Consider the following 25,758-nt stretch of genomic DNA (forward strand, 5'->3'; position numbering starts at 1 on the left):
GCAAAACCTGGCCTTAGGAAGTGCGTCACGACTACGTAACAAACTAGTGCTCCCACCACACGTCAGAGGGCGCAAGCGCAAAAAAAAACACAGTTATAATCAATGCAACAGAATTGTTTTCACAAATTAATAATTATACGCCCAAATTTGCTATGTTCTTCATACATAAAAACGATTTATTCAACACACCTTACGCGATTATTTTTCTTCAGCCGTACTGTCATAAACACCATCTACCCAGCGACAAGCCCATGCATGACTGACAGCGTGAAGCTTTCGTCGCTTTCGTCAACGTCAGCTGCGTCGGCCTTTTCGTGCGTGAGATAACAGGTGAGGTACGTTTTCAAGCAAAGCTTGTTGAATGACATGTTGTTGGTCTTGTTGGGTCATTTTTTCAGAAAACGGTTACACTTGCGCGAATAAGACACCATGCAACAAACATAGAAAGATGGACACACACACGTTGCGCTTCGTGTGTGCGAGTTTGTTTCTTACGTGGCGTCTCATTCACGCAGTTGTAACCTTTTTCTGAAGCTTGTAAGGACTGGGAGGTTCGCTAAAAAGAAAGTTGGTGGCTCTATGCGGCGGTTAGACGGGAACATTGTGCAACGTATGCAGTATAGCAAAGGCGGCACGGCGTCAAGCCGAGGCGACGCGTGATGCGTCTGCCACGGACGCGAGCGTCCGTGCGCTGAGCATAGCTGGGCAGCTAGGTCATAGGCTCGGTGGCTCGGTGCAAAATATTGAGAATAGTTCGCTGGGCCTCGCATGCTTCACGACGCGTTTCCCGAAGGCTCGGAACACGAATAATTCTTGGTGTGCCGGAGGCAAATCTGGACTAGCCAAGTGGCCATCATCTTCGTTTCTTCGCTAGCCTTGTGCCACTAGTGCAAGCTGCCCACAAATTTTTTTTTACGTTTCCAATATGATTTTACCGCACAAATTTCAACTACGATTTTTCTTCCCAATGTACTGCTGATACTGCGTACGCACGAAGGTGTTCTAAAGTTTCCAGGCCGCGATACCATTGCATTACAAGGGATAGCGGCCTGGAAACTTCTGATCTTTGTTCGTGGTCTTGACGTATATCTTTGTAAGTCAGAGTTTTATGGGTCAGAGATGTATCACTGGTTTTGTATTGTGCATCGATTAGCTAATCATTTCAAAGGGGTTTGCTGGTACACTTATGACGTGCACATATCTTTTTCGTAATTTGACAGCGAAGCATCCACTTACTAACATTTCCAGACCGCGCTGACGCCATGTCGTCCGGCGGTCCAAGCTACGGCAGCTACTGCTGTGTATCGTGGTGCTTCAATGGCAGAACCCACAAGAAGCCTGGGACGAGTTTCTTCCGCGTACCACGGGACGGCAGGTGTGTTAAAGCTTTTGTATGGTTTGCATGTCTGTAGGCTTACTGTTCGTACTTGCTAAGTGAGGGTAACAATAAAAAATCACTATTCAAGCGCTTCCCCTTTCAGCTGATAGTTCATTGCCAATGCAGGATGAAAGCATGGATGCAGTATGCTGGACGCGATGATCTCCTGAGTAAGCCGGCCAGCCTATTGTACGCAACGTACAGGGTTTGAGCGACCATTTTACTGCTCAAAGTTTCATGGACCCTGGGAACAAGGCTTACAAGAATGGCTGTTCCCAGTGTGCAACCAGCTGCACCATGTAAGTGATTGACTGAAACTCAAATATGTGCAATAGCAGCCACTTGTATTGAATCAGTGGCGACAGTTAACCGTGAAGATTTTTTTATGCCGATGGAGAAACCTCACTACAGAAGTAACACTTGGAAAGTCTTAAATTCTGTGAATTGTGGGCTATTACCTTCCTAACAGCAGCTTTACATTTCTGTCATGTTTTGATGCTCTGGACCTGCGCAACTTGTTTTGAAAGACTTTAAAGGGCTATTTCACGTTATCTTCAAGCCTGAGTGCACATGTACGTATACCTTTCATCAGTGAAAGCTGCCACTGTTGATAATTCCAAAAATCACAAATTACTTGTTTCCTAGTTGGTGCCGTCTCTTTTCTTCCACGTTCGACCAATTTATGCGTTTGAAAGAGCTGTTTAAGTTTCCCCATGCTACAAGCTTTGTAACTTGTACCAACTGCACATATATGCAGGTTCTCTGAGCGTCGCTTCAAGTAGTGACTGTGACATGGCTGCAGAAGCTGCACTGCAAGGTGCGGATGAGCTTCAGTTTGTGTTATTTTAAGCCTCTTACTGACACATTGTCATAATTTCATTTCTTCAGGACCTGCGGTAGAGGCTTCAAAAAGCGGCTCCCACACATTGAGGTGCCCCGATGAACAGGGTGCGTTCAGTGTCGCGATTTCTTTTTTTTTTTACCCAAATTGACTGTTGACCAAACCTCTGCAGGTGGCAGCTCCCTTGTAGCTGGTGAAAGAATTTTTGCTGATTTCGTCTTGCCGGAGAAAACCTTAACCAGTCGTTCAGCTCTCACAAAAGGAACCTGTGTGGCCGGTAAGTTGTATGTTCACTTCAACACCAGAGTGGATTGATATCGAGACTTCCGCAGGCCGCTCGCAAGATTGTTCCGACTGCACTGTCCGAGGCACTGAACAAGCTTCACAAGACCCTCCAGAAGACGTCTCCGCCAACAGCTCCACGCCTGAGTGCCTTAGAGATAATGGTGACTATGCTTTTATTGCAGCAGTTTTTAATGTGCTATTTTATGTTTAGGACATTCTGAGGAAACTATCCTCAAAAGGACAATACGTGTGCACTTACAAAATGTAGGGGTGGGCTCTCAGTGATTTTCATTTTTTTGTGCATTGTCAACATTGTGAATGGTTTGTTTTTAGGTAGTGGAATCGAAAACTTTGTATCACAGAAAGTTGTGCACCTTGGGTCTGAAAGAGCGAGGAAAGTGCTCGTATGGGATTAGTTGCTCTTCGCTTTTACATCAATTTTTTTGTTTATTGCAGTGCGTTCCTGTGTGCCAGCGACAATGTCTCCATCAATGAAGTACAAGCAAACCATTAAACATCTGCAAGCCAAAGTAGCAGCACAGCGGAAAACTATCAAAAGACTGCAGAGACAGCCTGACCAAGCACCGTCATCGACTTCGAAGGCCCTTGAAGTTATCCGACCGCACGTCACCGAGGAGGTTTTTAAACTTCTTTCTGCACATGTTCGCTTGAGGCCCAAACGCAAGGGCAAGCGGTTTCCCGTGTGGTTCAAGAAATTCGCTCTTCACTTAAACTTCCGAGGTCCGCGAGCATACCGATTTCTGGCTCCATATTTTTCTTTGCCCTCCCGGCGTTCATTAAGGAGGTGGCTAGCTAATGTAAAGATGACTCCAGGCATAATTCCAGGAATCCTTACTTCCATTGCAACAAATACTCATGCTTGGAATGAACGGGACCGAGTGTGCGCTTTAGTTTTCGACGAAATAGCACTCAAAAAGAATTTGTACTATGATGCTTCAAGAGACGTTGTCCAGGGTTTTACAGATGATGGCACACATCGCACTTCAACCATCGCTGATCGAGCACTGGTTTTTCTGCTTGTTGGTGTTTCGAAAAAGTGGGTTCAACCGGTTGCTTTTACTATAGGGCACACATCAACACCATCATCTGTTATGCATAACTTGCTGGTGTCACTCATTTTGGAGCTTAGGAGCATTAATATTGCAGTGAAAGCAGTCATTTGTGACCAGGGCAGTTCAAATGTAAGTCTCGCTAACCAACTAAGAGTGACTGTAGCAAAGCCTTTTTTTGAAGTTAATGGTGAGCGGGTATATTACATTTTTGATGTTCCGCATTTAATTAAAACAACGCGCAATAATGTCCAAGCACACAAGTTATACATTGGGGATGACATCGTTAACTGGTCGCACATTGTAAGCCTTTACCAATCCTCACATGAGTTGCGATTGGCTCCAAAGTTGATTGAACGGCACGTTCATCAGAAACCTTTTTCTAATATGAAGGTCAGCAGAGCAACTCAGGTCCTCAGTGCATCAGTTTCGATTGGTATCACGGCAATGGTGTATGCGAAGGTGCTGCCTGCCTCGGCCATCACTACAGCTCAATTTTGTGATCGTATGGACAGGATTTTCGATGCCTTGAACAGCTCGAGTAAAAAAAGAACTTCGCAAAAGCTGCGGCATGCAATCATGAAAAATGATTCAGAGCTGATTGACTTCCTCCGAGGCCAGCTTCCCTGGATTGCATCATGGCAGTTTGTTGGCAGACGTCAACCACAAACCATCGTAGGTTGGCAAATTACAATTCAGGCAATTTGTCAACTATGGGACGACCTCTCCAAAAATTACAATTTTGAATACCTGTAAACACGCAGGCTTCAACAGGATCCTCTGGAGAACATATTTGGCCACATTAGGCAAAAACAGGGTTGGAACACCAACCCCAATGTAGCACAATTTATTTGTGGCCTGAAGCACATCTGCATAAGAAATCTCTTCAAGCTGTCAGAATACGGAAATGTCGAGGATGATGAATGTGACCTCCTCCAAGAGCAGCTCTCGCCATTCTCCCTCACCAGTGCGTCTCTTGTGGATAATGAGGAGTGTGCACAGCCACAGCCTGACGACTTTCCCGCTCTAGACGATCTCTCTGAACTTGCGACAAACATTCACTCCCATATTATCGATGACTCCGCTGCCTATTATGTAGCTGGTTTTCTCATCAAACACTTCCTTCGGAATGCATGTGACGGTTGCAGTTGCCCACAGTTACTGAAAGACGACAGTGAGACGCTTAAGGGTACCCACCAGTATTTCACAATGCTCAAAGCATACCACGTCCCCAGCAAACTTTTTGGGAATCTCACTGTGCCATCAGAAGCAGCTTTTGCATACGTACAACAACTTAAATCTCACTTTCTTGCCATAATTGAGGCCACTGCACATCACCTGAAAGTGTGCGATGTTTTGTATCACCATCTGTCAAGTGTTGGCGATTTTCATTTCTGCTCTGCTGGGTGTCACGCTAAGTTTCTGAAAATGTTTTCCCGGGTTCGTTTATGTTGGCATGTGCGTTTTGTGAACCGAAACTTAGACAGGGTTAGGTTCCAGTCTTCAATCTCGGGCATACAGCTTGACAAGTTCAAAGGTTAGCAATTAGCGGCGGGTTTACACTAAAGTATTCGAGTTGAGCCGAATCCTGCAATAGCTTTGTTATGTTATTACTTCGTTACAGTAGACTTCATTATGGTCTTATATGCTTATATTCAGTTCAACTGGACTAACCACTCCTTCGTTGCATTCATTGTTTTGGTTACCCGCTATGAGGAGTACGAACACTGTGTATTCGCTCGAAGTGATTTGCATAACCTTAAAAAGAATGTTGGGTATCCTGTCTGTATTTTTTGTAGCAAATACAGGCGAACTGTACACTTTACTGTGGGTCGCTTGGTCACTGTGTATGCTTTATCTCTCCAGCTCAAGTAATATATCGATAACAAAACCGCTTGTTGAAATGTCTTCGAGCGGGTAAGGAACACAGTATGAAGTGGGCACGGTTCATGTTATCACGCTTTTTGTATTTTAGCTTCTCATCGACCTCCTCATCTCGCCCATAAAAATTTTCAAAAGAATACCCAAACTTTTAGCGTTTGATGGGGCTGCGGACGCTGCCATTTTATTTTTATATAGCTTGTGAGTGATAACGTACGATGTAGAGCCTTTGTGAAAAATAATGAGCCATAGTGGTTTTCTTCCGCTATTTATTAGCCCTGTAATACCGCTCTCGTAACACCAATTAAGGTCCACAATTCTGGATAAGTGATGACTACAATCTAATTTAGCTCGCAAGCGTCACAGCAACACCCAGACGCAAATCGCTTGGGATCTTAAGTTTTTGATGAAGGCGACGCATAAGAAGAGCCACAAGACCTGCCAGTGTTGTAGCATAAAGTTTGTCTTTCACGTAGTGAGCAAGCAGCAAAGCCCTACCTTTCTGACGACAAGCAGGCATCGAGTCTGCTTTTTTTTTCATTTTGGGCTAGCTGTTCTTAAGCACAGCCAACACACTGCACCTTTGCCTTTCTGCTATATTGTGTCGTGTGGTTTCTGTGCGCTCTTTTTTTCTATGCATTATTTCGGTTAACCCCAGGCGTGATTCGCGACTTCATTGCTGTGTATACGTCACTTCTTCCTTCTTCATCAGCATTGTGCGCTGTGTTTTTGCCATAGATCCTTACTTACCCACTGGCCCGGTGTGTCATACTTCACCAGCTTCTCGGCTTCTGCCAACTCTAGCGATGTGTGCGTTGTCTGTGTTCTCTATGTATTTGTTACAATTTATTTGTAAGGCGAGATGCATTTGTTGTCTACCTTTGTCATATTGTGCTTTTGATATTCTCATACTCTACCTTGCCTTTGAATAAAACATTGCGGATGCTCTGTTTCTTTGACTGATATATACACTGATCACTTGTTCCAAAAGAAAAACACAAGCGCGATGAATAAAACCGTAGTGAATTATCATTACCTGCATCTCTTTTTATTATAACTTAATCGAAATAAAAATTACGTCACGACCGATTCGCACGAACCACTGAACAAAACAAAACAGGGAATCGCTGAATCAAAACGACCTACAAAAACTATCCCTTTGGGCGATGAATAGTGGTCTGAAATCATGAACTTTCGTCATAGCCAAACGTCGGTTATGCAAAGTAATTCAAAATTTGCGCCAGTGAAACCGAAACCGGAAGCGCACGCCACTTGCTCTCATCAACCACTAGGTGTGCTAGAGTCGATTGGGCCGCTGGGGTCTACGGGAGTGTCCACTCTTCACCTTTTTTTATTTCTCTATGGCACACGGGCCTACCACATTTCCGCTTCCTTCGGAAATGCAGCCGCCACAGCCCGGATTCGATCCGGCGACCTGCGGGTTAGCAACCTTAGCCACTAGACCACCACGGTGGGGCCTTCCTTCTACCTTGTGTGCTCATATATTTCCACATTATATTGAACCAACTGGCCCAGCATTCCACTTATTGAACTTTATTTCAAAAGCTGTGATTCGTTCCCTGATTCACTCATGGCAATGTCATCAGCGAACCACAGATTACTAGGATATTCTCCATGAACTCCTATCATTTACTCTTCCTAATCTAGGGCTTACACCCTTTTTTATTGAGATTCTGTCGTTTTCTTTATGGAGAACTAAAGTGGCTGTGAATTTGCCGTAGATTTTTTCCAGAATGTTTAGGTGGGGTTCTTATATGCCCTGATTCCGCAGTGCCTGTGCTACTGCTACTACGTATGGGGGTGGTTGTATACCGTGCAATTCTCTATTATTTAATTCACAGTATGAATCTGATCTATTGTGGAGTAGCCTGAATGAAATCCTGCTTGGTCTTTTGGTTTACTGAACTATAGTGTCGCCTTAATCAATTAGCCGTTATTTTTGTAAATAGTTTGTAGAGAACAGATAGTAGGCTGATCGGCCTGCGACTTTTCAAATCCTCGACGTCTCTTTTCTTATGAATGAAGAGACACTTCGTATATGAGGTGGCCAGTTTCTCTAACACGGTTTCTCCGCTATCTTTCAGGAAGTCTGTATTTACCTTATCCTCACCACCAGTTTTCCCTCATCACATTTCTTCTAGGGCTTTTGTAACTTCCTAGGGCTTTTGTAACTTCCCCTGTCGTTACTGGTAGGATGTACAATTTCTCTAGGCTATTAATATTTCTCACGCACCTGGTTGTTGCGGCTTCTGTACAGCTCTCTGCAGAACTGCTCCGCCACCTCAATCACCTTATTCATATTGCCTATGACATCTACTTCCTCGTCTTTCAATGCATACATCCAATTTTTGCTTGTGCAAAGGTTTGCATTCGCACCTTGTAGACTCCTCTTGCTTTTTAAAGCCTTCTCAATGCTCTCCATGTTATACCTCGTAATTTTGGTGGCCTTACGCCTATTGATTACCGTCGAAAGCTCCACTTGCTCTATTTTGTCGGTTGCATTTGAGGCTTTCATCGGTTATTGTCTCTTAATAACATTTTTCGTCTCCTGAGATAGTTTGCCAGTTTCCTGTCTAGTGACTGTATGTACTTCCAACTTCAATTGCACACTCTTTGATGATACCAGAAAGATTATCGCTCATTATGCCGGTGCTGACGTCGTTTACTCGTTTGGCTGCGCCGCGGGAGGGCTCACTTACTTCGTGCAGCGCTGCACGAAGTAAGTAAGAAGCAGCGCCGGCGGGAGTAAGAAGCAGTAAGAAGCAGCGCCGGCGGGAGGGCTCACTTACTTCGTGCAGCGCTGCTGGCTCCCAAGGGCAGCGAGAGTGCCCCATCTGCATCCTCTCGGCGAACAACGGGGAATCCCTGGAATTGGTTGCACGCCACGTGCAACTCATGTTGTCTTAGCCGCAGAAGCGTGCTCCTAATGCCTCACCACAAACTGGAACCATGAGCTAATTTCGAATTATTCAAACGAGGCCATAGAATGAGTGTTCCGCCGCTTTTCGTATACACTGCTGCCACAGCTTCCCTTGTTCGCACGCGATGCCTTAACTGTGGCTGCAGGATAAAAAATAACATTTTTTTTTATTCAGCAGCCGTGCCTTAACGAAGACCTGCTTTACGACTCAGCGTAAAACTCTCTGGCGTAGGAACGCCTGGGGCGAAGGTCTGTGACGCGTTCAGTATTTTCCTTTTATTTTGCCCTACAAAACAGATCCCAAAATATCGGAACGCCGGCGCTCTACGCCCATGGATATTCGTGGAAAACGAAATAACAATCCCACGTTTAAATTCAAATATAAACTCAATAAAATGGCTGGGGGATAGCTGCCATGGTAGCTCAGTGGTAGAGCATCGAACGCGTTATTCGAAGGTGGCAGGTACGGTCCCTGCCCACGGCAAGTTATATTTTCACCCACTTTTCTTTCTTCACATATACATTACGATTGGCCTAATATCTTCCCCTCTACTTTCCTTCGCATTATTGTCTATATATATATATATATATATATATATATATATATATATATATATTAGATACCCGTATTAGATACCCTACAACTTGTGTGCAATGAAACAGGTCTACAAAATAACAAACTGCGCACGCAGTCGCTCACTTGGTCATAAGTTCTGCGGGATACACAAGTGAGCGACTGCGTGCGCAGTTTGTTATTTTGTAGACCTGTTTCATTGCACACAACTTGTAGGGTATCTAATACGTGCCAATTCACTATTGTACAATGATACGGGTTTTCAGTTGTATATGCACTATAGCCACGTGCCTCCGGTGATATATAATCTTGTTTCTTAAACTACTGATAATGACTTAGCCGTGTGATACGCAAAGAAGCGGCTTGTATATGTGCCCTGTCTGGCATGTGTAACCATTCACTCTGACGAAGGCGGGCTCACCTGCCGAAACGTTAGTACAACTTGTGTTTTCGCACGTTTGTCGACCTGTTTTTCTACTGCATTTTCCACCGGATCCTTTGAATTTCACCACACCATATATATACATATATATATATATATATATATATATATATATATATATATATATATATATATATATATATATATATATATATATATATATATATATATTGCTACGTGCCAGCGCATGGAGCTGAAGAAGACGAAGCAGATAGACTGGCACGAGCTAATCTGTGTGGCTGGCGCTGCTCATCTAACCGGCTCTAAATACATCGGTGATCGGTGACTACCCCTCTGACTCAGTCTCCTTCCCGTAACATATTTAGTGGAGTTGTGCGATCCCCGTCCTCGCCACGGAACTCCGAAGCGGACGCTCCCTCGCGGCTAACAACATGACCACTCAAGACTCGGCTACATCCTCTCCGGTCGTTCCCCCTTCTGCCCGACCTGTCAACCCAGCGCCCGCAACAACTTTCGTGACGCTTCCCGCGCTCAAAGACCCCGGCGTGTTCTCGGGCAGCGAGGGTTCCGACGTCGACCAGTGGCTACGCCTCTACGAACGCGTCAGCGCACTTACAGGTGGGATCCCACCCTTATGCTCGCAAACGTCATCTTTTATCTCGACGGAACGCCTCGTGTTTGGTTTGATAACCACGAGCATGACATAAGAAGCTGGGACAGCTTCAAGGCAAAGATCCGTGAGCTTTTTGGCAACATCTCTGGTCGTCGTGAAGCTGCGAAAAATGAGTTGTCGACTCGCGCACAATCTTCCACGGAGCCCTACATCGGTTATATTCAGGCTGTCCTTTCACTATGCCGCCAAGCTGACGAAAATACGTCTGAACCTGAAAAAGTTGCCCATATCCTAAAGGGTATCGCCGACGATGCGTTCAACTTGTTGGTATTCAACAATGTGTCTTCTGTTGATGCGATCATTCAAGAATGCCGCCGGTTCCAACAAGCTAAAAGCAGACGCATCTCCCATCAGTTCCAGCGCCTCCCGAACACCACTGCGACGTCCTCGTGTATCGACACATATCATCCACCAGACACCTGTGACAACTTGACGCGAATCGTCAGGCGCGAGCTTGAAGCGGCTGCTCCAGCTAAGGTGGGACCAAGGTCCCCGACCCCTCTCCGCCAATTACGTTGCCTCTCATTCAAGCAGTCGTCCGGCAGGAATTCGCCAGCTTGGGAATTCACTCTATCTCACCGCCTCCCCGCACCGACTACCAGCCCCGATACACGCCTGCACGTCCCTTCCAGACCAGCTCTCCCTCAACGTTCCGTAATCCGTCCGCATGGCGAACACACGATGACAAGCCGATATACTTCTCGTGTCACAGAATCGGGCACATTTCTCGTCATTGCAGAAGTCGCTGGGGTCCTCCTGCACAACCGTCCTCTCGTCCTTTCTATGCCCGTCCTGCCTATCGCCATGAGACCAGCCGCGACCATTTTGCCCGGGAACCTGCTTCTGAACACCGCTACTCCCGCTCTCCATCCCCCCAACGTCGCCAGTCTCGTTCTCCACAGCCCCGCCGACCATCTTCCCCCGCCTTCCCACGAGGTTCTCCGACGGAAAACTGAGCGTTGCAGCCCCCGGAGGTGGCGCTGCATCGCTTGGACTGACCGAAAATCCTATTTTGACGATACCGACAAAACAGAACCTCATAGACGTACAAGTAGACGGCGTACATGTCACTAGTCTTGTCGACACCGGCGCCCAACTTTCCGTGATGACGAGTGATTTTCGCCGCAAGCTCAAGAAGGTTCTCACACCTGCGACCACTCAGTTCGTCCGTGTTGCGTATGCTGGAATAGCATCTATCGTTGGAATGTGCTCCGCTCATGTGAGCATTGCGGATCGACACACAGTTGTTCTCTTCACTGTCCTTGACAAATGCCCCCACGACGTAATCTTAGGCCTCGACTTCCTGTCCGCGCATTCTGCCCTCATAGACTGTTCGACCAGTACGCTCCGTCTACACTTTCCCGCAACAGAACCTCTTACACAACGGCCGAGTCACCTCTGCACAACGGGACACACGCGCCTCCCTCCACAGACACTGACCTACATAGAGCTCGTTTCAATGCCACCAGTTCCCGACGGTGACTATGTTCTGACCCCTATCATCGATGTTCTCATAAGCCGTGGCATTACATTACCGCACACCATTCTGTCCGTCGCAGGAAATTCTACATGCCTCCCAGTTGTCAACTTTAGCTTGACACCTCAAGTTTTGCCACAAGGGATCTCTTTGGCGTTGCTCTGCACCTTAGAAAACAATGCGGTAGATGTTTTTGTGATGGCCACCCCTTCTGACCCCCACGCTCAACATCAGTCTGCCACTTGCTCCGACAGCGCTATTACTTCGATGATCGCTTCCAACTTAACGCCGCAGCAGACTGATGAGCTCCACCGGATTCTGCTGTCCTACATCGACGTTTTTGACATCAGCGGCCGTCCGTTGGGGAAAGCTACCGGTATGAGCCACCGCATAAACACTGGTAATGAGCATCCTATTCATAGGCGTCCATATCGGGTTTCAGCAGCCGAGCGTCACATCATCCAAAGTGAGGTCGACAAAATGCTCGCCAAGGACATCATTGAGCCATCCTGCAGTCCTTGGGCTTCTCCTGTAGTGCTAGTCCGCAAGAAAGACGGTGCATGGCGTTTCTGTGTGGATTATCGACACCTAAACAAAATTACCAAAAAAGGCGTGTACCCTCTGCCACGAATAGATGATGCGCTTGATAGCCTCTATGGGTCCCACTATTTTTCCTCCATAGACCTTCGTTCCGGCTACTGGCAGATAGAGGTAGATGAAATGGACCGTGAAAAAACGGCATTCATCACCCCCGATGGCCTATATCAGTTCAAGGTCATGCCCTTCGGCCTTTGTAACGCTCCAGCCACCTTCGAACGAATGATGGACTCCCTGCTCAGAGGATTCAAATGGTCCATCTGTTTGTGCTACTTGGACGACGTCATTGTCTTTTCACCAACATTTGAAACTTACATAGAGCGCCTCTCAGCCATCCTGGGAATCTTCCGTCGCGCTGGCCTGCAGCTCAACTTGTCCAAATGTCACTTTGGACGCCATCAAATCACAGTGCTTGGCCATTTAGTAGACGCCAACGGTGTACAACCAGACCCGGCAAAAATCAGCGCCGTCAAAAACTTTCCTGTACCACGATCTGCGAAGGATGTACGCAGCTTTATCGGATTATGCTCCTACTTCCGACGCTTCGTGAAAAATTTCGCGCACATAGCGAGGCCGCTTACGCGGCTCCTCAAGAAAGAAGTCCCGTTTTCATGGGGCTCCGAAGAGGCTTCTGCGTTCTCGACTCTCGTCGCTCTTCTCACTGCCCCTCCGATTCTGGCACACTTCAACCCTGCTGCCCCTACGGAAATCCGTACAGATGCAAGTGGGCATGGCATTGGTGCAGTGCTGGCTCAGAAACAACATGGCCATGATTGCGTTATTGCATATGCCAGCCGTCTCCTATCCGCCCCTGAACGTAACTATTCGATAACAGAGCGTGAGTGCTTGGCTCTTGTATGGGCGGTGGCGAAATTTCGACCTTATCTATACGGACGCCCATTTTCGGTAGTTACCGACCACCACGCACTCTGCTGGCTGAACTCTCTGAAAGATCCATCAGGCCGCCTTGGTCGCTGGGCTTTGCGCCTGCAAGAGTTTTCCTATTCGGTGGTCTACAAATCTGGCCACCTACACCGTGATGCCGATTGCCTCTCCCGGTACCCTGTCGACGATCCCGAGGGCACTGACGAGCCCACGGAGAACTCCATCTTGTCAGTGTCCGACTTCCTTAATATTGGGGAAGAACAGAAGCGTGATCCAGAGCTGCTTGACATCATCAGCCGTATAGAATCCTCCACAAATGATGCTTCCGTCCGCTACTTTGTCATTCAAAAGGGTGTGCTATACCGTCGCAATTTCCGACCAGACGGGCCCGACCTCCTCATTGTTGTGCCTAAGCATTTGCGCCGCTGTGTTCTCACCGAACTTCATGACGCTCCCACGGCTGGACACCTTGGCGTATCCCACACGTACGAGCGTGTCCGGCGCCGTTTTTTCTGGCCAGGTCTTGCTCGTTCGGTACGCCGATACGTCGCCACATGCGACCTATGCCAACGTCGTAAGACACCGTCGCTGCTACCCGCTGGCCATCTTCAACCAATTGACATACCCGCGGAACCATTTTACCGTGTTGGGTTAGACCTGCTTGGTCCTTTTCCCATATCCACATTGGGAAACAAATGGATAGCCGTTATGACAGACTACGCTACATGCTACGCAATTACGCGAGCTCTACCGACCAGCTGTGCAACCGACGTCGCTGACTTCTTGTTACGGGACGTTATATTGATTCACGGTGCCCCGAGACAGCTTCTCACAGACCGTGGCCGTACATTTCTATCCCAAGTCATCGCCGACATTCTGCGTTCTTGTTACACGCAGCACACACTGACAACCGCTTACCACCCTCAAACAAACGGCCTCACGGAACGATTTAACCGCACTTTAAGAAATATGCTCGCTAAGTACGTGTCGCCTGACCACCGAGACTGGGACCTTGCCTTACCCTACGCAACTTTCGCGTATAATTCATCCCGCCATGACACAGCGGGCTTTTCGCCGTTCTACTTATTGTACGGAAGAGAGCCGACTTTACCACTGGACACAGTCATCTCAGCTCACACCTCGTCCACCAGCGAGTATGCCCGCGACGCGATTGCGCGAGCCGATCATGCCCGTCAGCTCGCTCGCGCTCGGCTGATGGCGTCGCAAACCAACCAATGCCGTCGGTATGATGCGGAACATAGAGACGTACATTTCGCTCCCGGTACCCTAGTTTTACTCTGGTCCTCTCATAGTCGGCTGGGCCTATCCGAAAAACTTCTGTCTCATTACACGGGACCATACCGTATATTGCGTAAAGTAACACCTGTCACCTACGAGATCAGCCCCATCTGTCCATCATCATCTACTATGCGGACCAGTGATATCGTACATGTCTCGCGGATCAAGCCCTACAATAATGCGTCAGATAACGACCTTTAAAGCACCGGGACGGTGCCTCCGCCGCCGGGGGTCATGCTACGTGCCAGTGCATGGAGCTGAAGAAGACGAAGCAGATAGACTGGCACGAGCTAATCTGTGTGGCTGGCGCTGCTCGCCTAACCGGCTGTAAATACATCGGTGATCGGTGACTACCCCTCTGACTCAGTCTCCTTCCCGTAACAATATATATGTGTGTGTGTGTGTGTGTGACGCTACATGCGGGAGACGTGGCCTGGCTAATACACCATGTTTATTCTCAAGCACTTCATCTACTTCTCCTAACCATCCCTGCCTTCTTACGTCACAGGATTCCCCCTCCCCACGAAAGAATGCTCACGTTACATATTACAATACATGATGAACAAGCGATTCTGGAACACAAAAACATGTCTAAATGGGCTGTAGTTCCACATCACATTCAAGTTCCGTAAGATCGTACAGACTTCACAGGAGAGGGCCGCAATCCAGTGTTATCAAGAACGGCTCTGGTGGGTGAGGCTGGCTGTTACGCTCTGGGCGACATAAGCATGCTTTGGGCGTGGAAACCGACGGAAACGCAGCCAGCGTTCTTTCGAGGAATGAACGAGGCTGGAATGCCTTGCAATATCGACAGTTTCGTTGACGTCGCATTTTTTGTCGTGAGTGACACAAATTCGGTGCATGCAGTTTGCATGCCCGTTGATCGTGGCTGATTGGGTGCTGCTTGTGTTCCTGCAGAGTACGAGGGGTTGTTTTGTGGCGTTTAGGGAGTTTTATATGGCCATGGCGCAGATGTCCAGAACGAAGGTGCAATTTTGAACGCTGTTGCAGAAAATTGCCTTGACTTTTCTTTCTGTGAAGATGGCTGAAATGCGGAATCAGTCTTTTCTCTAGTGGTCGTTGGGGTGGTGGTGGTGGTTGTGGTGGCCGTTGTTCACGACATTCTTTAAGCCACAAGTGTGCTTGCGATGTGGCTTTAGTTCTTCGTTGACCTTGTTGGTGGGGCCGTTTTAGCTGCTGGGCCTCTCCTTGTTGCTTTTGTTGGCATTGCTTATGTTGCCCTATCTGTCGAGGTGAACTTCCTTTAGAAACATGAGCCCCCTTTTCTTTATAGGTTGATGTGACCAGCAAATGGTCGATACTTGTTAGGGTGTCGCGATTCGTGTCAGGCAATGAAGATAGTGCGCCAGAATTGACAGAAAAATCTGCTGAGGCTCTTGCAACGACATTCTTAATGGACGTTCCTGGCACAGGGCAGTGCTTAAAAGTTGATTCTTCCGAGCCTCCTGTGTTGATTGGGCTCTCAGGTGGCTGGGAACTCGACGGCGACATTGCGAAAGAAATAATTTGGTCAGATTTTACTTGGGGCTGTCTCTCTGTGTCCGCACCTTTGGAGATAAACTGTTCTGATGCATGAATGAGGACGGTTGGCCCTGGGCTTGGCTGAGTATATTCGGAGTTCCGCAGCTCTATCTCAACCGTAGTGGGCGAGTGAGGCGTGAGGTGAGCGTCGTGAGCGATGAAAAAGCCAAGTGATGTAAAACCAGGATTTTCACTCTTCGAGTAGTCATGGCGTTGTTCGGTATTTTCTCCATGCGTCAGCTGGTCTACCATGTGCAAGGCGTCCTTATGAGGCGAATGGTGAGCGATAGGGGCGCTTGAAAAACTGCGTGACGAAAACCCAGGTGGTGGACCACGTATGCGAGATGAAGAGTGAAGGGCGTCAGGTGGTTGAGCAACGTCTCGGGTCATATGCTGAAGCGATGACTTCGGAAATGCCTACTTTCGCGCAGAAAGGAGGCGCGCTTGACGGCTAGATTTTTCCCAATATACGCATCGCCTTCTGTAAGTAAACTCATGTGCCACTTCGTCTTGAGGCGGTTGTCGATTCGCGCTGGGCTTTAGAATGGTTGAGGACTGCTTAAGAAATTGACGATACTGTGCGGTTGTCTCTAGATGGTTGGCATTGAGCAGCTCTTGGTCATAGTTGTTAAAACGGGTAATCATCTCTTTGATTTTTTACCATGATTCGTCATTTTCAAAGATGTGGGTGAGGTAAAACTTAAATGCCTCACCTGAGATGTAGTCAGTGAAGTTTGTGATCACCTCCCGCTCCGACCAGGATGCAGCGGCAGCGTGGAGCTCGAAAAGGTTGCACCAGCCCAGTACGGGTCCATCGTCCGCTGATCCGGTGTACTTGGAGATGTCATGGTCGTCTGATGGTGCTGTCATGATGCTGGTCTTGGTGTAGAGTTGGGATGTACTTTTGTGGTCCACGTTCGGTCACTGCGTCTTGCTGAGACGTTCGAAGATGGTGGCCGGTTGATGAAGTGGTCGCCAGGTCTTCATCCTGTCGACTCGTGTGACGCTACATGCGGGAGACGTGGCCTGGCTCATACGCCATGTTTATTCTCAAGCACTTCTTCATCTACTTCTCCTAACCATCTCTGCCTTCTTACGTCATATATATATATATGTATATATATGACGTAAGAAGGCAGAGATGGTTAGGAGAAGTCTATATATATATATATATATATATATATATATATATATATATATATATATATATATATATATATATATATATATATATATATATATATATATATATATATATAGACGGTACTTTCAGCGGCAGCGGGCCTACCGAGGATCGCCAGGGCTTAGTTCAGTGATCGAGAACACTATAGGCTCTACGAACAGGATTAATCTCACATAATACCTACACCGTGCCGCTCACCTTCACGTATTATCAGAATGCTTGCGAGGAAAGTGCACCACAACTTAAAAATTTGCTTTTACTTAGTATCGTTGGTCCTTAAATGATATACTGCAGCTTTTCTTCGAGAAGGTAATAATGATTGATTGAAAAACTAAATTGGTCGGCTTCCAGATAAATCGGACGAATTAGCTCGCCAAATATGCTAGCGTCAATAATTCTTATTTATTTTTTTACATAAGAAATGATGCAGCTGGTGTGATCGTTAGACAATGAGGACTACTCGTGCTGCCACTTATCTGCACCCGAAATAAAAAAAAAACGCTCTTGTAGAAATAACTCATTTTTTATTGAAGCAGGAATAAATGAAGAGTGAGCTGCCGGCGTTAGCCATGACTACAGCTACGTGGTTTCATATCGTTAATTACTATCGATACCATTTTCACTCTCCGTATGCACCTTACAATATGCGTTTTTGTACGTATTTGATTTATCTGTGGAATTTAACGTCTCGAAACCTCCATATGATTATGAGAGATGCGGTAGTGGAGGGCTCCGCAAATTTCGACCACCTGAGGTTCATTAACGTGCAGCCAATTGTGAGCACACGAGCCTACAGCATTTACGCCTCCATCGGAAATGTAGCCGCCGCAGCCGGGATTCGATCCCGCGACCTGCTTGTTAGCAGCTGAGTACCTTAGCCGCTGGATCACCGCGGCGGGGCCCGTTTTCGTACGTAAACATCTGTTTAAGGCTTTACAGAAAAAAAGTAGAAATAATAATTGTAAGAAAAAAGAGGGTGTAACACGATTTTTAAATATTTTTTTTTTGATATTTGCGCGCAGCTGTAATGATACGTGTTGTTTTTGCAAGCGCAAGAACGGCTGAAAAGCCCAGGAAATATGATTCGAAAGAGTAAAGCGGGGTTACGAAAATGTGACAGCGCTCAAAGAACTTTTGCGCACTGAGTAGTGCCGTGAAGAAAGGCCGAGGGTGAGGGTGCGAAGGATGACGTTCCCACATCACCGCCGAAGTTTCACTGCACGTGCCGCTCTGCACGCCAGATGTCTTGTACTCTTGTCGGCCATGTCTTCCAGGGTATGCAAGTGAAGTGACCCTGATTCAGGCTGAGCGAGGCATTTATGATTGCCTCCTTCCGAGGAGAAGCAGCTCGTTTCCATGAACGTGCCGGCGCAGAGCCGTGCTCATGCATGCAAGCCGGAGTACTTCGGATTCCCTCTGTTGAGACAGGTAGGCCGTTTTTTCAGCACGAGACGACGCGCATCGAAGGTGTGGACTCTCCACGTAGAAAATACATTGCTACCACGTTGCGTCAGTGAGATTATTTGACGCCTCTTTGGACAGGCTGAAGCACCGAGAAAAAAATGGCTGGCTGTCCACTCGAGAAAAAAAAGCATCCATTGTCACAGCTAAATAGTGGTTGATGTCATTGATTCACAGAATACCCAGCGATATGCGCCTTTTGTATCGTGCTTCATTTACTACGTTGGATGGAGTTATTTTCCTCCGGTTGCACGTTTTTTTCTTCATTTTTTTGAGGATTCGGGCTACGAGATGTTGTGTTTGGTGATGATACATTAAGATAGGTTACTATCTGTAGCTTATCCTAAAATTCACAATTTACCTACAAAATTCGGAGTACGGAAGTTCGACGAGCAATGAAGATAAAATCATTCCGTGTTACTATCACGCATAACTTAAGTTGGAGTGAGCACGTTGCCAGCATTTGTAGATCAGCTCAGCGAAAGCTTGGAATGCTACGACGCAAACTAAAACAGGCATCTCCTGATGTAAAGCTAAAGGCTTTCACTGCGGTTGTTCGACCGACCGTGGAGTACGCGGGTATAGTGTCGCACCCGTACCGACTAACTCTAATAAATCAGATCGAGCGAGTGCAGCGTCTTGCTGCCCGCTTTATTTTTTTACAAATACAGAAGAACTAATTCTGTCACTGCATTATTCATAAGACAAAACTTCTAAGTTTTCCTTCACGCAGAAAAACAGCAAGACAATTTTTTTTTCTATCAGCTGTATCATGGTATACTTAACATCGATCCCGCACTCTACTTGTGGCCTTCATGAAGGCGAAATATCACCTCGATCCTCCCACGCTTAAGTTGTGGCGACCCTACGTATCCAGAGTTTATTTCTGCAAGCATTTTTTCTTGGTGAAGACAGTCGAAGATTGGGATAAACTAAGCACCCAAATATTTGATGGTGTGATTTCGCTCGAAAGTTCCGACGAGAAACTGCAGTCACTGGGTGTATAACATCGAAATTCTTATGTATAACTGCAGTGGTGTTGTTTTGTATAAATATTTGTTCGCGCCGTGTGCACCTGCGTGCTTTCTTAGTTTGCATTGTGCTGTTTGTGCTATGCAGTTTGTATATTCTTATGCTGTTTGCATTTACCCCTCATGTAAGCTGCCCCACCCTGTAATAGCGTGATATGGCTAACAGTATTGACAATAAATAAATAAATAAATAAATAAATAAAACCTCCATGCAAAAAGTGTGGATTTGACTGAGTGTGATTTTTGTGCTAGTAGTATTGCTCAGTCGCTTAACGAAATAGCGAAATAAAATTCTAGAAGGCACAAAATATTATTGAGAGAATTTGCTAGTACTGCATGCTACTCGCAAACATGTCATTAAAAAAATTTACACTAATTTCTGCAGAATATTTTTGTTTTTCAGAACAATATAAACATTTTCGTTTTTTTTCATACACACACATTGACTGCGCACAATTATACACATATGGATTTCATCGCTAAAGAGCAGATGATATGAAGGACGCATGCTGCCAAATAAGGGGGAAGAAAAAGCGCTAGCGCTTCACTCGAGTCAAGTTTTCTTGTCATTCTTGCGCACGTTAAAACTTTCATTCCGCAAAAAAAAAATATGTTGCCACTCGCTTCTATTGCATTGTACCTGCATAGTTCTTCAGTAACGAACATACCGACTCTAAAATAGGCTGGCCCAGGTCTACCCCTTTTGCGAAACATCATCTAGAATATTATACACGCGGCTATGTTTGTTATCTCGCCCATATTTTCGTCTTTTGATTATCTTAATGTTGCGTCGAGAATTTTCTGTGCCATTGCACGCCGCTTATGATCGTAACTCTTCTGAGCTGCTTGTGATATATGTGCCACCCCATTGCAATATATACAGCTATCTAAAACATCCACGTATCATTAAAAACAAGTGTGGCTAAGCGATTGACATAATTTCCATCGAAGCGCATTTCTTTGTTTATTGCGTTTTCAAAAAAAAAGAAGACTCAAGATTATCCGGAAAACTCTTATGTGCTGTGATGTTGACAACGGGATTGCGGTCATCGGACAGGACGCTGCAGCACCAAAGCTGAAACTTTCCTTAGCTTTCTTTTTAATGCCTCAAACATCAATCTATCCTTGAGTTTTACTCTCGATACTTTCTCTATTGGACGCATTCCCAACGGCCCGGCTCCGAAGCACCATCCGTCGTCTTTGAGCATCGTTGACAGCACTTCTTGTTTTCATTCCGGTTCACCGAGAGCTCTTCGAAGAAAAAAAAACATAGGTATACGCTGAACACCATGAATTTTTTCATAGAGCTCCTTGGTACGCCACGATGTACTTGTTTATCGACGCAATGACAAATAAATAATGAAAAAATGACAAGGACCAGGTTCTACTTAAGGGGTTTAAGAGGTCCCTGCTTCTGTAGGAGGCAGCAAGGATGCTTGAATAGAAGAACCGGTCACACGAATCTCACCCTGTTATTTACGTATTTCTGAAAAACTTCGCAATATTTAAGAGGAATATTCTCGATAACAGCGTCGTGCATGAGAGCACACACGCACTTTCAAAACCTGGATGCTGTAAACACACTACAAGTAACACAGGTAAAATTTTTAAGTGCGAATGCATTTTTTTGTCTGGCTATGTCAGGCATCCCTCGGGATCCGTCCACTTCCATCTCCCTTAGCAACAGCTGTGGGCGCGCGCGTCTCTAGCCTCTGGAGCCCCCACCATGTCACGCTTCGGCGTCGGCAGCTCTCAGGAACATATGCGCCATTGTGGAATAAAACGGAAACGTACACGTAGCACATTGCAGTTTCCTTTGTTCTAAGTAGGGTAAGCGAGAACCGTAGAACATGGTTTGATGAAGAAGTGAAAGGAAGAAGTTAAGAGAAAGCCTGGTACATTAACGACGATCATGTTCTGTGCAGCCACACAAATGTTTGTTGAGAGCACAGACACGGTTGTCGTATTTATAATCTACCGAACGGTATTGATGAAAAGAAATTTAGTGCTGTCTAATCTTTGATGCTAGATCAGGGATTCAGAAAGAAATAGAATATAACAGACATGTACGGCACCACTGTTTACCTAATCTATATTCGAACTACTTATGGGAAGAGGCCGCCCTTGCACGTATTGATGAAATTGCGGTATTTATTATGCATGCACCGAGCAATGAACAATAGGTGCTTGCTCTTCGTAATACGACTTTCTTTGTGTCGTGCTATGGAGGAAGCAAGATTATAATAAAATAAGTAAAGAAAACAATGCTGGGGCATTGTGGGTGGTACTCGTTGGTGGCTGAAGCAATAACGCCACAGCGTGGGTAGAAAATGCCATGTTTTATGCACGGGAAGACGATGCATAAACACGGCGCTGGCTTCCACCTATCCTACAAGCAGCCCTTCGACAAATCACCGTCTACTGTTGAACTGGTGGAGTCCCAGAAAGCAACAAAATGAAACAAAGACGTAGTAAATGAAAAAGAAAGACTGACAAAAGCGAAGGCAACAAGTGTATTTCACACAACGTATTTATTTCGCTATTAAAGCCTGCACTTGATGCGCTCTTCGAGCACCCACGTCGACGACCGTTTCAACTGAGTCAACGCCGTGCGCTCCACTGCTGCTTCGCATCCCACCAGGTTTCCCTTTGAGGAGATGGTCCATAACTTTCTTCAAGTCACATTTTATTTTTTTTATGGTGGTAGCAACTGCCACCACTCACCACTACGAACACTACTACGGCCGCCACTGCTCTTAAAACTACATTACACCTATTTATTATTTTTTCCCACATCACCCCACTACAATCAAGACATTTAAATTCACAATATTCAACTGATTTTAGTCAAACTCAATTTGTTCATAATACACTCAGTCAAGCAGCTAAAGTATTTGGGCAAGCGAAGGCTTTGTTGTAAGCCAAAAGCTTCGCTGTTTCATCAGTGTCCGCTACGCGCAGCTAGATGATTTTTTTTTGTGCAAACTAAAAGAAATAATTTGTTTTGCGATGCGTCTTCCGTGGCTGACTTTCTGTTCTGATAGGCATTCTGTCTAATTTCGACGACAAGTAGAGTTGAGAAGTAAGAAGACAGTGCAAGTGAATATGACGAAATAAACAGAATATACAATTTCGGAGGAAAGCTGCTCAAACATGTGCCTGGTATTCCAATTGTAACATATCCGGCTTATGAAGAAGATACATTGCTTAACAGTGACGAAAGCAGAGCTTCGATTTAGAAATGTCTGTGATTTGACGTTGTCAATTTTTTAGCTAATAAGCTGTCATGAACAATGTGGGTGGATCAGTTGGCCAATGCATGAAGGACCAGACGCAGTCTCTGCGGGGATGCTATATTTCTTTCTCAGGCTTTTGCTTCCTTCGCGCGATCCATTTTTTTTACGTAACTCACCCAACCCCAAAGAGTGACGTGATCGTTGACCATCCAAGTGCCTTCACCAATTAGCCGTCGCTCTCTAATCATTGTTTCTATAAGAAATATTATTATTTGCAATTTACACTGCGCTTTTTTGTTGTTTAAATAATCTTAGCGAAATAATGAGCTGTAAAAAACAAGACAACCACAACCCCGCTTAAGCAAGCTTCCACGTTTTGGTTACGTTTTTTTTTTTGTAAATAGGAGCTTTTGACGTATCTTAGCTTTATAGATGAGCAGAGCCAGCCGAAATGATTTATTCGAAACACTGCTTAAATATTCTGAATGATATATATATATATATATATATATATATATATATATATATATATATATATATATATATATATATATATATATATATATATATATGAATTTGTCATATCGAACATATCACGAAAATTTATGCTATTCGAACCACGCGTCAGAAAGGTGGTGTAGTGGTGTAGTTGATTTTTTACTGAGCCAAACGTTACCAAATCACGTTAAAGAGGCGTCACGTACGTTTATTTTACCAGTTGTACACACTTGTTTTCACTTCCGTTTACAGACAACCTTTGAATGGACCATCACCAATACCCGTCACTTTTTATAATTGTATATTGCTCGCTTTTATTGTAATCTTCATTGTCCTATGGTATATCCCATTGTGGTATACTGGTGTTGTTAGAATGAAATGTATGCGCTGTTAATATGTGTGGCAGAATCTCAGCCCTGGTTCCATAGACAACACGCCTTTTTGTTGTTGTGTATGCAAAATAATTTTTTTGCGTTCTTCAAGCATCACGATGACGGTAAAATTAGCTTGACAGTGTGGTCAATAATTGTGCCAGAATAACGCAACGGGTAATGTTACATGTTTTTGTTGCCTTTCGGAGCTCTTATTGGAGTGCCAGTTCAGGAAATTACACTGAAAACGGGTTATGGTGAATGCGTATTTCCTGCCTCTTTAATAACTTTCAAAGGTAGCACTGTAAGCAAACCACTGCTTCGTCTGATGGATGATCAGATTGACTAAGCCCACCTTTATTGTAGCTGGACAATAAAAAGTTTTTCGCCAAGTGATTTGTTATGGTGGGATCGACAAAGTAATTGCATACCTCCTTGATTTAACCTGTCTTGAGCCCCATATAGTTTGTTATTGTAACGCACCTAAATTATTTGTGTTCTGCTGTGGATCTTTGCAAGGTGATTACTCATAACAGTCTTGTTAGCCTTATAAATACAGAAGCATATTTATAGCCTTGATTGGAAAGCCGAGGAGTTAAGCGCATCGAGGAATACATCATGAGAAAACTGTGGCAGGCTCGGTGTGTATGTGCAGCTTCAACTGCTTGTTGATTTTTTTTCATCTTTGTTCAATTAAAGGACACACACACACACACACACACACACACACACACACACACACATATATATATATATATATATATATATATATATATATATATATATATATATCTTTTTTTAATTGATTTGTGGGGTTTAACGTCCAAAAACCACCTATATGCCTTTTCAAAGCCCACTTATATTTTTCCCTAGCAGTCACTGGAAGTGCACCATTTAAAATGTTGCAAGCGTACAAGGGCACAATGTTCGTATCGCATACTTGTAATTGTTTAACAGGCTCTGCACTTAATGGCCATATATTTAGAGTAAGGCTTGCTTTTTCAGGGGTCATCGGTCTCCCGGAAACATCGCTATTGTATAGAATCGCAGCAATGAGACCTTCAGGTCATAGTCAGCACTTCTCAAGCGTGTTTGTTTGCTTGTGAATCATAGCCCATGGCACAGTTTTTAATTCCAATTTACACACAAAGAAACAATAGGCTACACTTGCCCTTCCTCAGTTTTTGTTATCTTGTTATTTTCTGTAAGCATAGGCGCACAAAGTTTATCAGTGGCTATTTTCTCTGGATATACCGCTTTCAACGCAGCCAACTCATCTCGGGCTTTCACTTTGTTGTCTATAGCGTACAGTAGAAAGCTATAGCTTGTAGAAGTCGCACCATGCGACTGCGCGGCAATGGCTTGGATACGGCTCTTAGTTGATTCGAAACTGACGTAGGTTTGAGCAAACTTCAAATTTGAAATGCAGAAAAATTGCAGAGGGCAGCTAGCCCCTCAAAACGTCCTGTTGAAGTTCACGACAGTGACGAAAGGGTAGTTATGCAGCCGCATCGAGAAAAAAAAAAACACATGTTAAGAAGTTGCTGCCGACGAACATTCGAAACTTAAAGAGAAACCATTGAGCGGCACCTTCACGTCCTCGTTGCGTGGAGAAAGAAATGCTAAGCAGAAACTCGCCTCCATCAACACGGCCGCGGAACACGAGTGGAAAGTTCAGAGAGGTAATTTGATGATGGAAGTCGGGGCTCCCGCATCGGCGGTGCCGTGACTTCCCTGCGTGGCCCCATTTTTTATCCGCTGGCCGCCAACCGAGCTTCTTGGCGCGCATTACGCAAATGATCGCGCTGTGTCGCTGTTATCCTTTACGCCTCCGCTGCTCGTCCAGATTGTGTTCCTCGGCCACCTCTGTCTGAACTCGGCAGCCTCCGAACCTTCTTGCTCTGTCTCCATGGGCAGCAGCATATTACACGTGCTTGCGAGTGTCTCTGTAGCAATAACAATATTTGTACGATCTGTCCCTCAGTTCCTTTACACTCTTGTTTTATCCTCGGTGAAGTACAGTGCACACAATTGAAGTTTTTGCGCACACACACAAGGACACAGAAGAAGGGAACACAAGGACCAGCGCTGGTCCTTGTGTTCCCTTCTTCTGTGTCCTTGTGTGTGTGCGC

The 25,758-nt window shown here is 45.5% G+C and overlaps 1 protein-coding gene across 2 annotated transcripts; it reads left to right on the forward strand.

Moving 5' to 3' along the window:
- The first annotated feature begins 239 nt into the window (after positions 1-239).
- On the forward strand, positions 240-6,418 carry LOC142780960 (uncharacterized). Of its 2 annotated transcripts, XM_075882178.1 has the most exons (8): positions 240-330; positions 1,249-1,375; positions 1,505-1,677; positions 2,136-2,195; positions 2,267-2,326; positions 2,392-2,496; positions 2,552-2,665; positions 2,961-6,418. In XM_075882178.1, exons 3-8 carry the CDS (start codon positions 1,644-1,646, stop codon positions 4,328-4,330), a joined length of 1,743 nt encoding a protein of 580 aa, XP_075738293.1. In that variant the 5' UTR covers positions 240-330; positions 1,249-1,375; positions 1,505-1,643; the 3' UTR covers positions 4,331-6,418. The 2 variants fall into 2 exon arrangements, with proteins under 2 accessions (XP_075738293.1, XP_075738294.1); XM_075882179.1 differs by having other exon boundaries at positions 2,552-6,418.
- Positions 6,419-25,758: the final 19,340 nt, after the last annotated feature.

The sequence above is a fragment of the Rhipicephalus microplus genome, chromosome 2, assembly GCF_043290135.1.
Source record: "Rhipicephalus microplus isolate Deutch F79 chromosome 2, USDA_Rmic, whole genome shotgun sequence".
In the NCBI taxonomy this organism is placed as follows: Eukaryota; Metazoa; Arthropoda; class Arachnida; order Ixodida; family Ixodidae; genus Rhipicephalus; species Rhipicephalus microplus.

Coding starts and splice junctions, on each gene's coding strand:
- LOC142780960 (XM_075882178.1), top strand. CDS start 1,644: ATGGCTGTTCCCAGTGTGCAACCAGCTGCACCAT. Junction 2,327..2,391: donor GAGGTGCCCCGATGAACAGG/GTGCGTTCAGTG, acceptor AAACCTCTGCAG/GTGGCAGCTCCCTTGTAGCT. Junction 2,666..2,960: donor TGAGTGCCTTAGAGATAATG/GTGACTATGCTT, acceptor TGTTTATTGCAG/TGCGTTCCTGTGTGCCAGCG.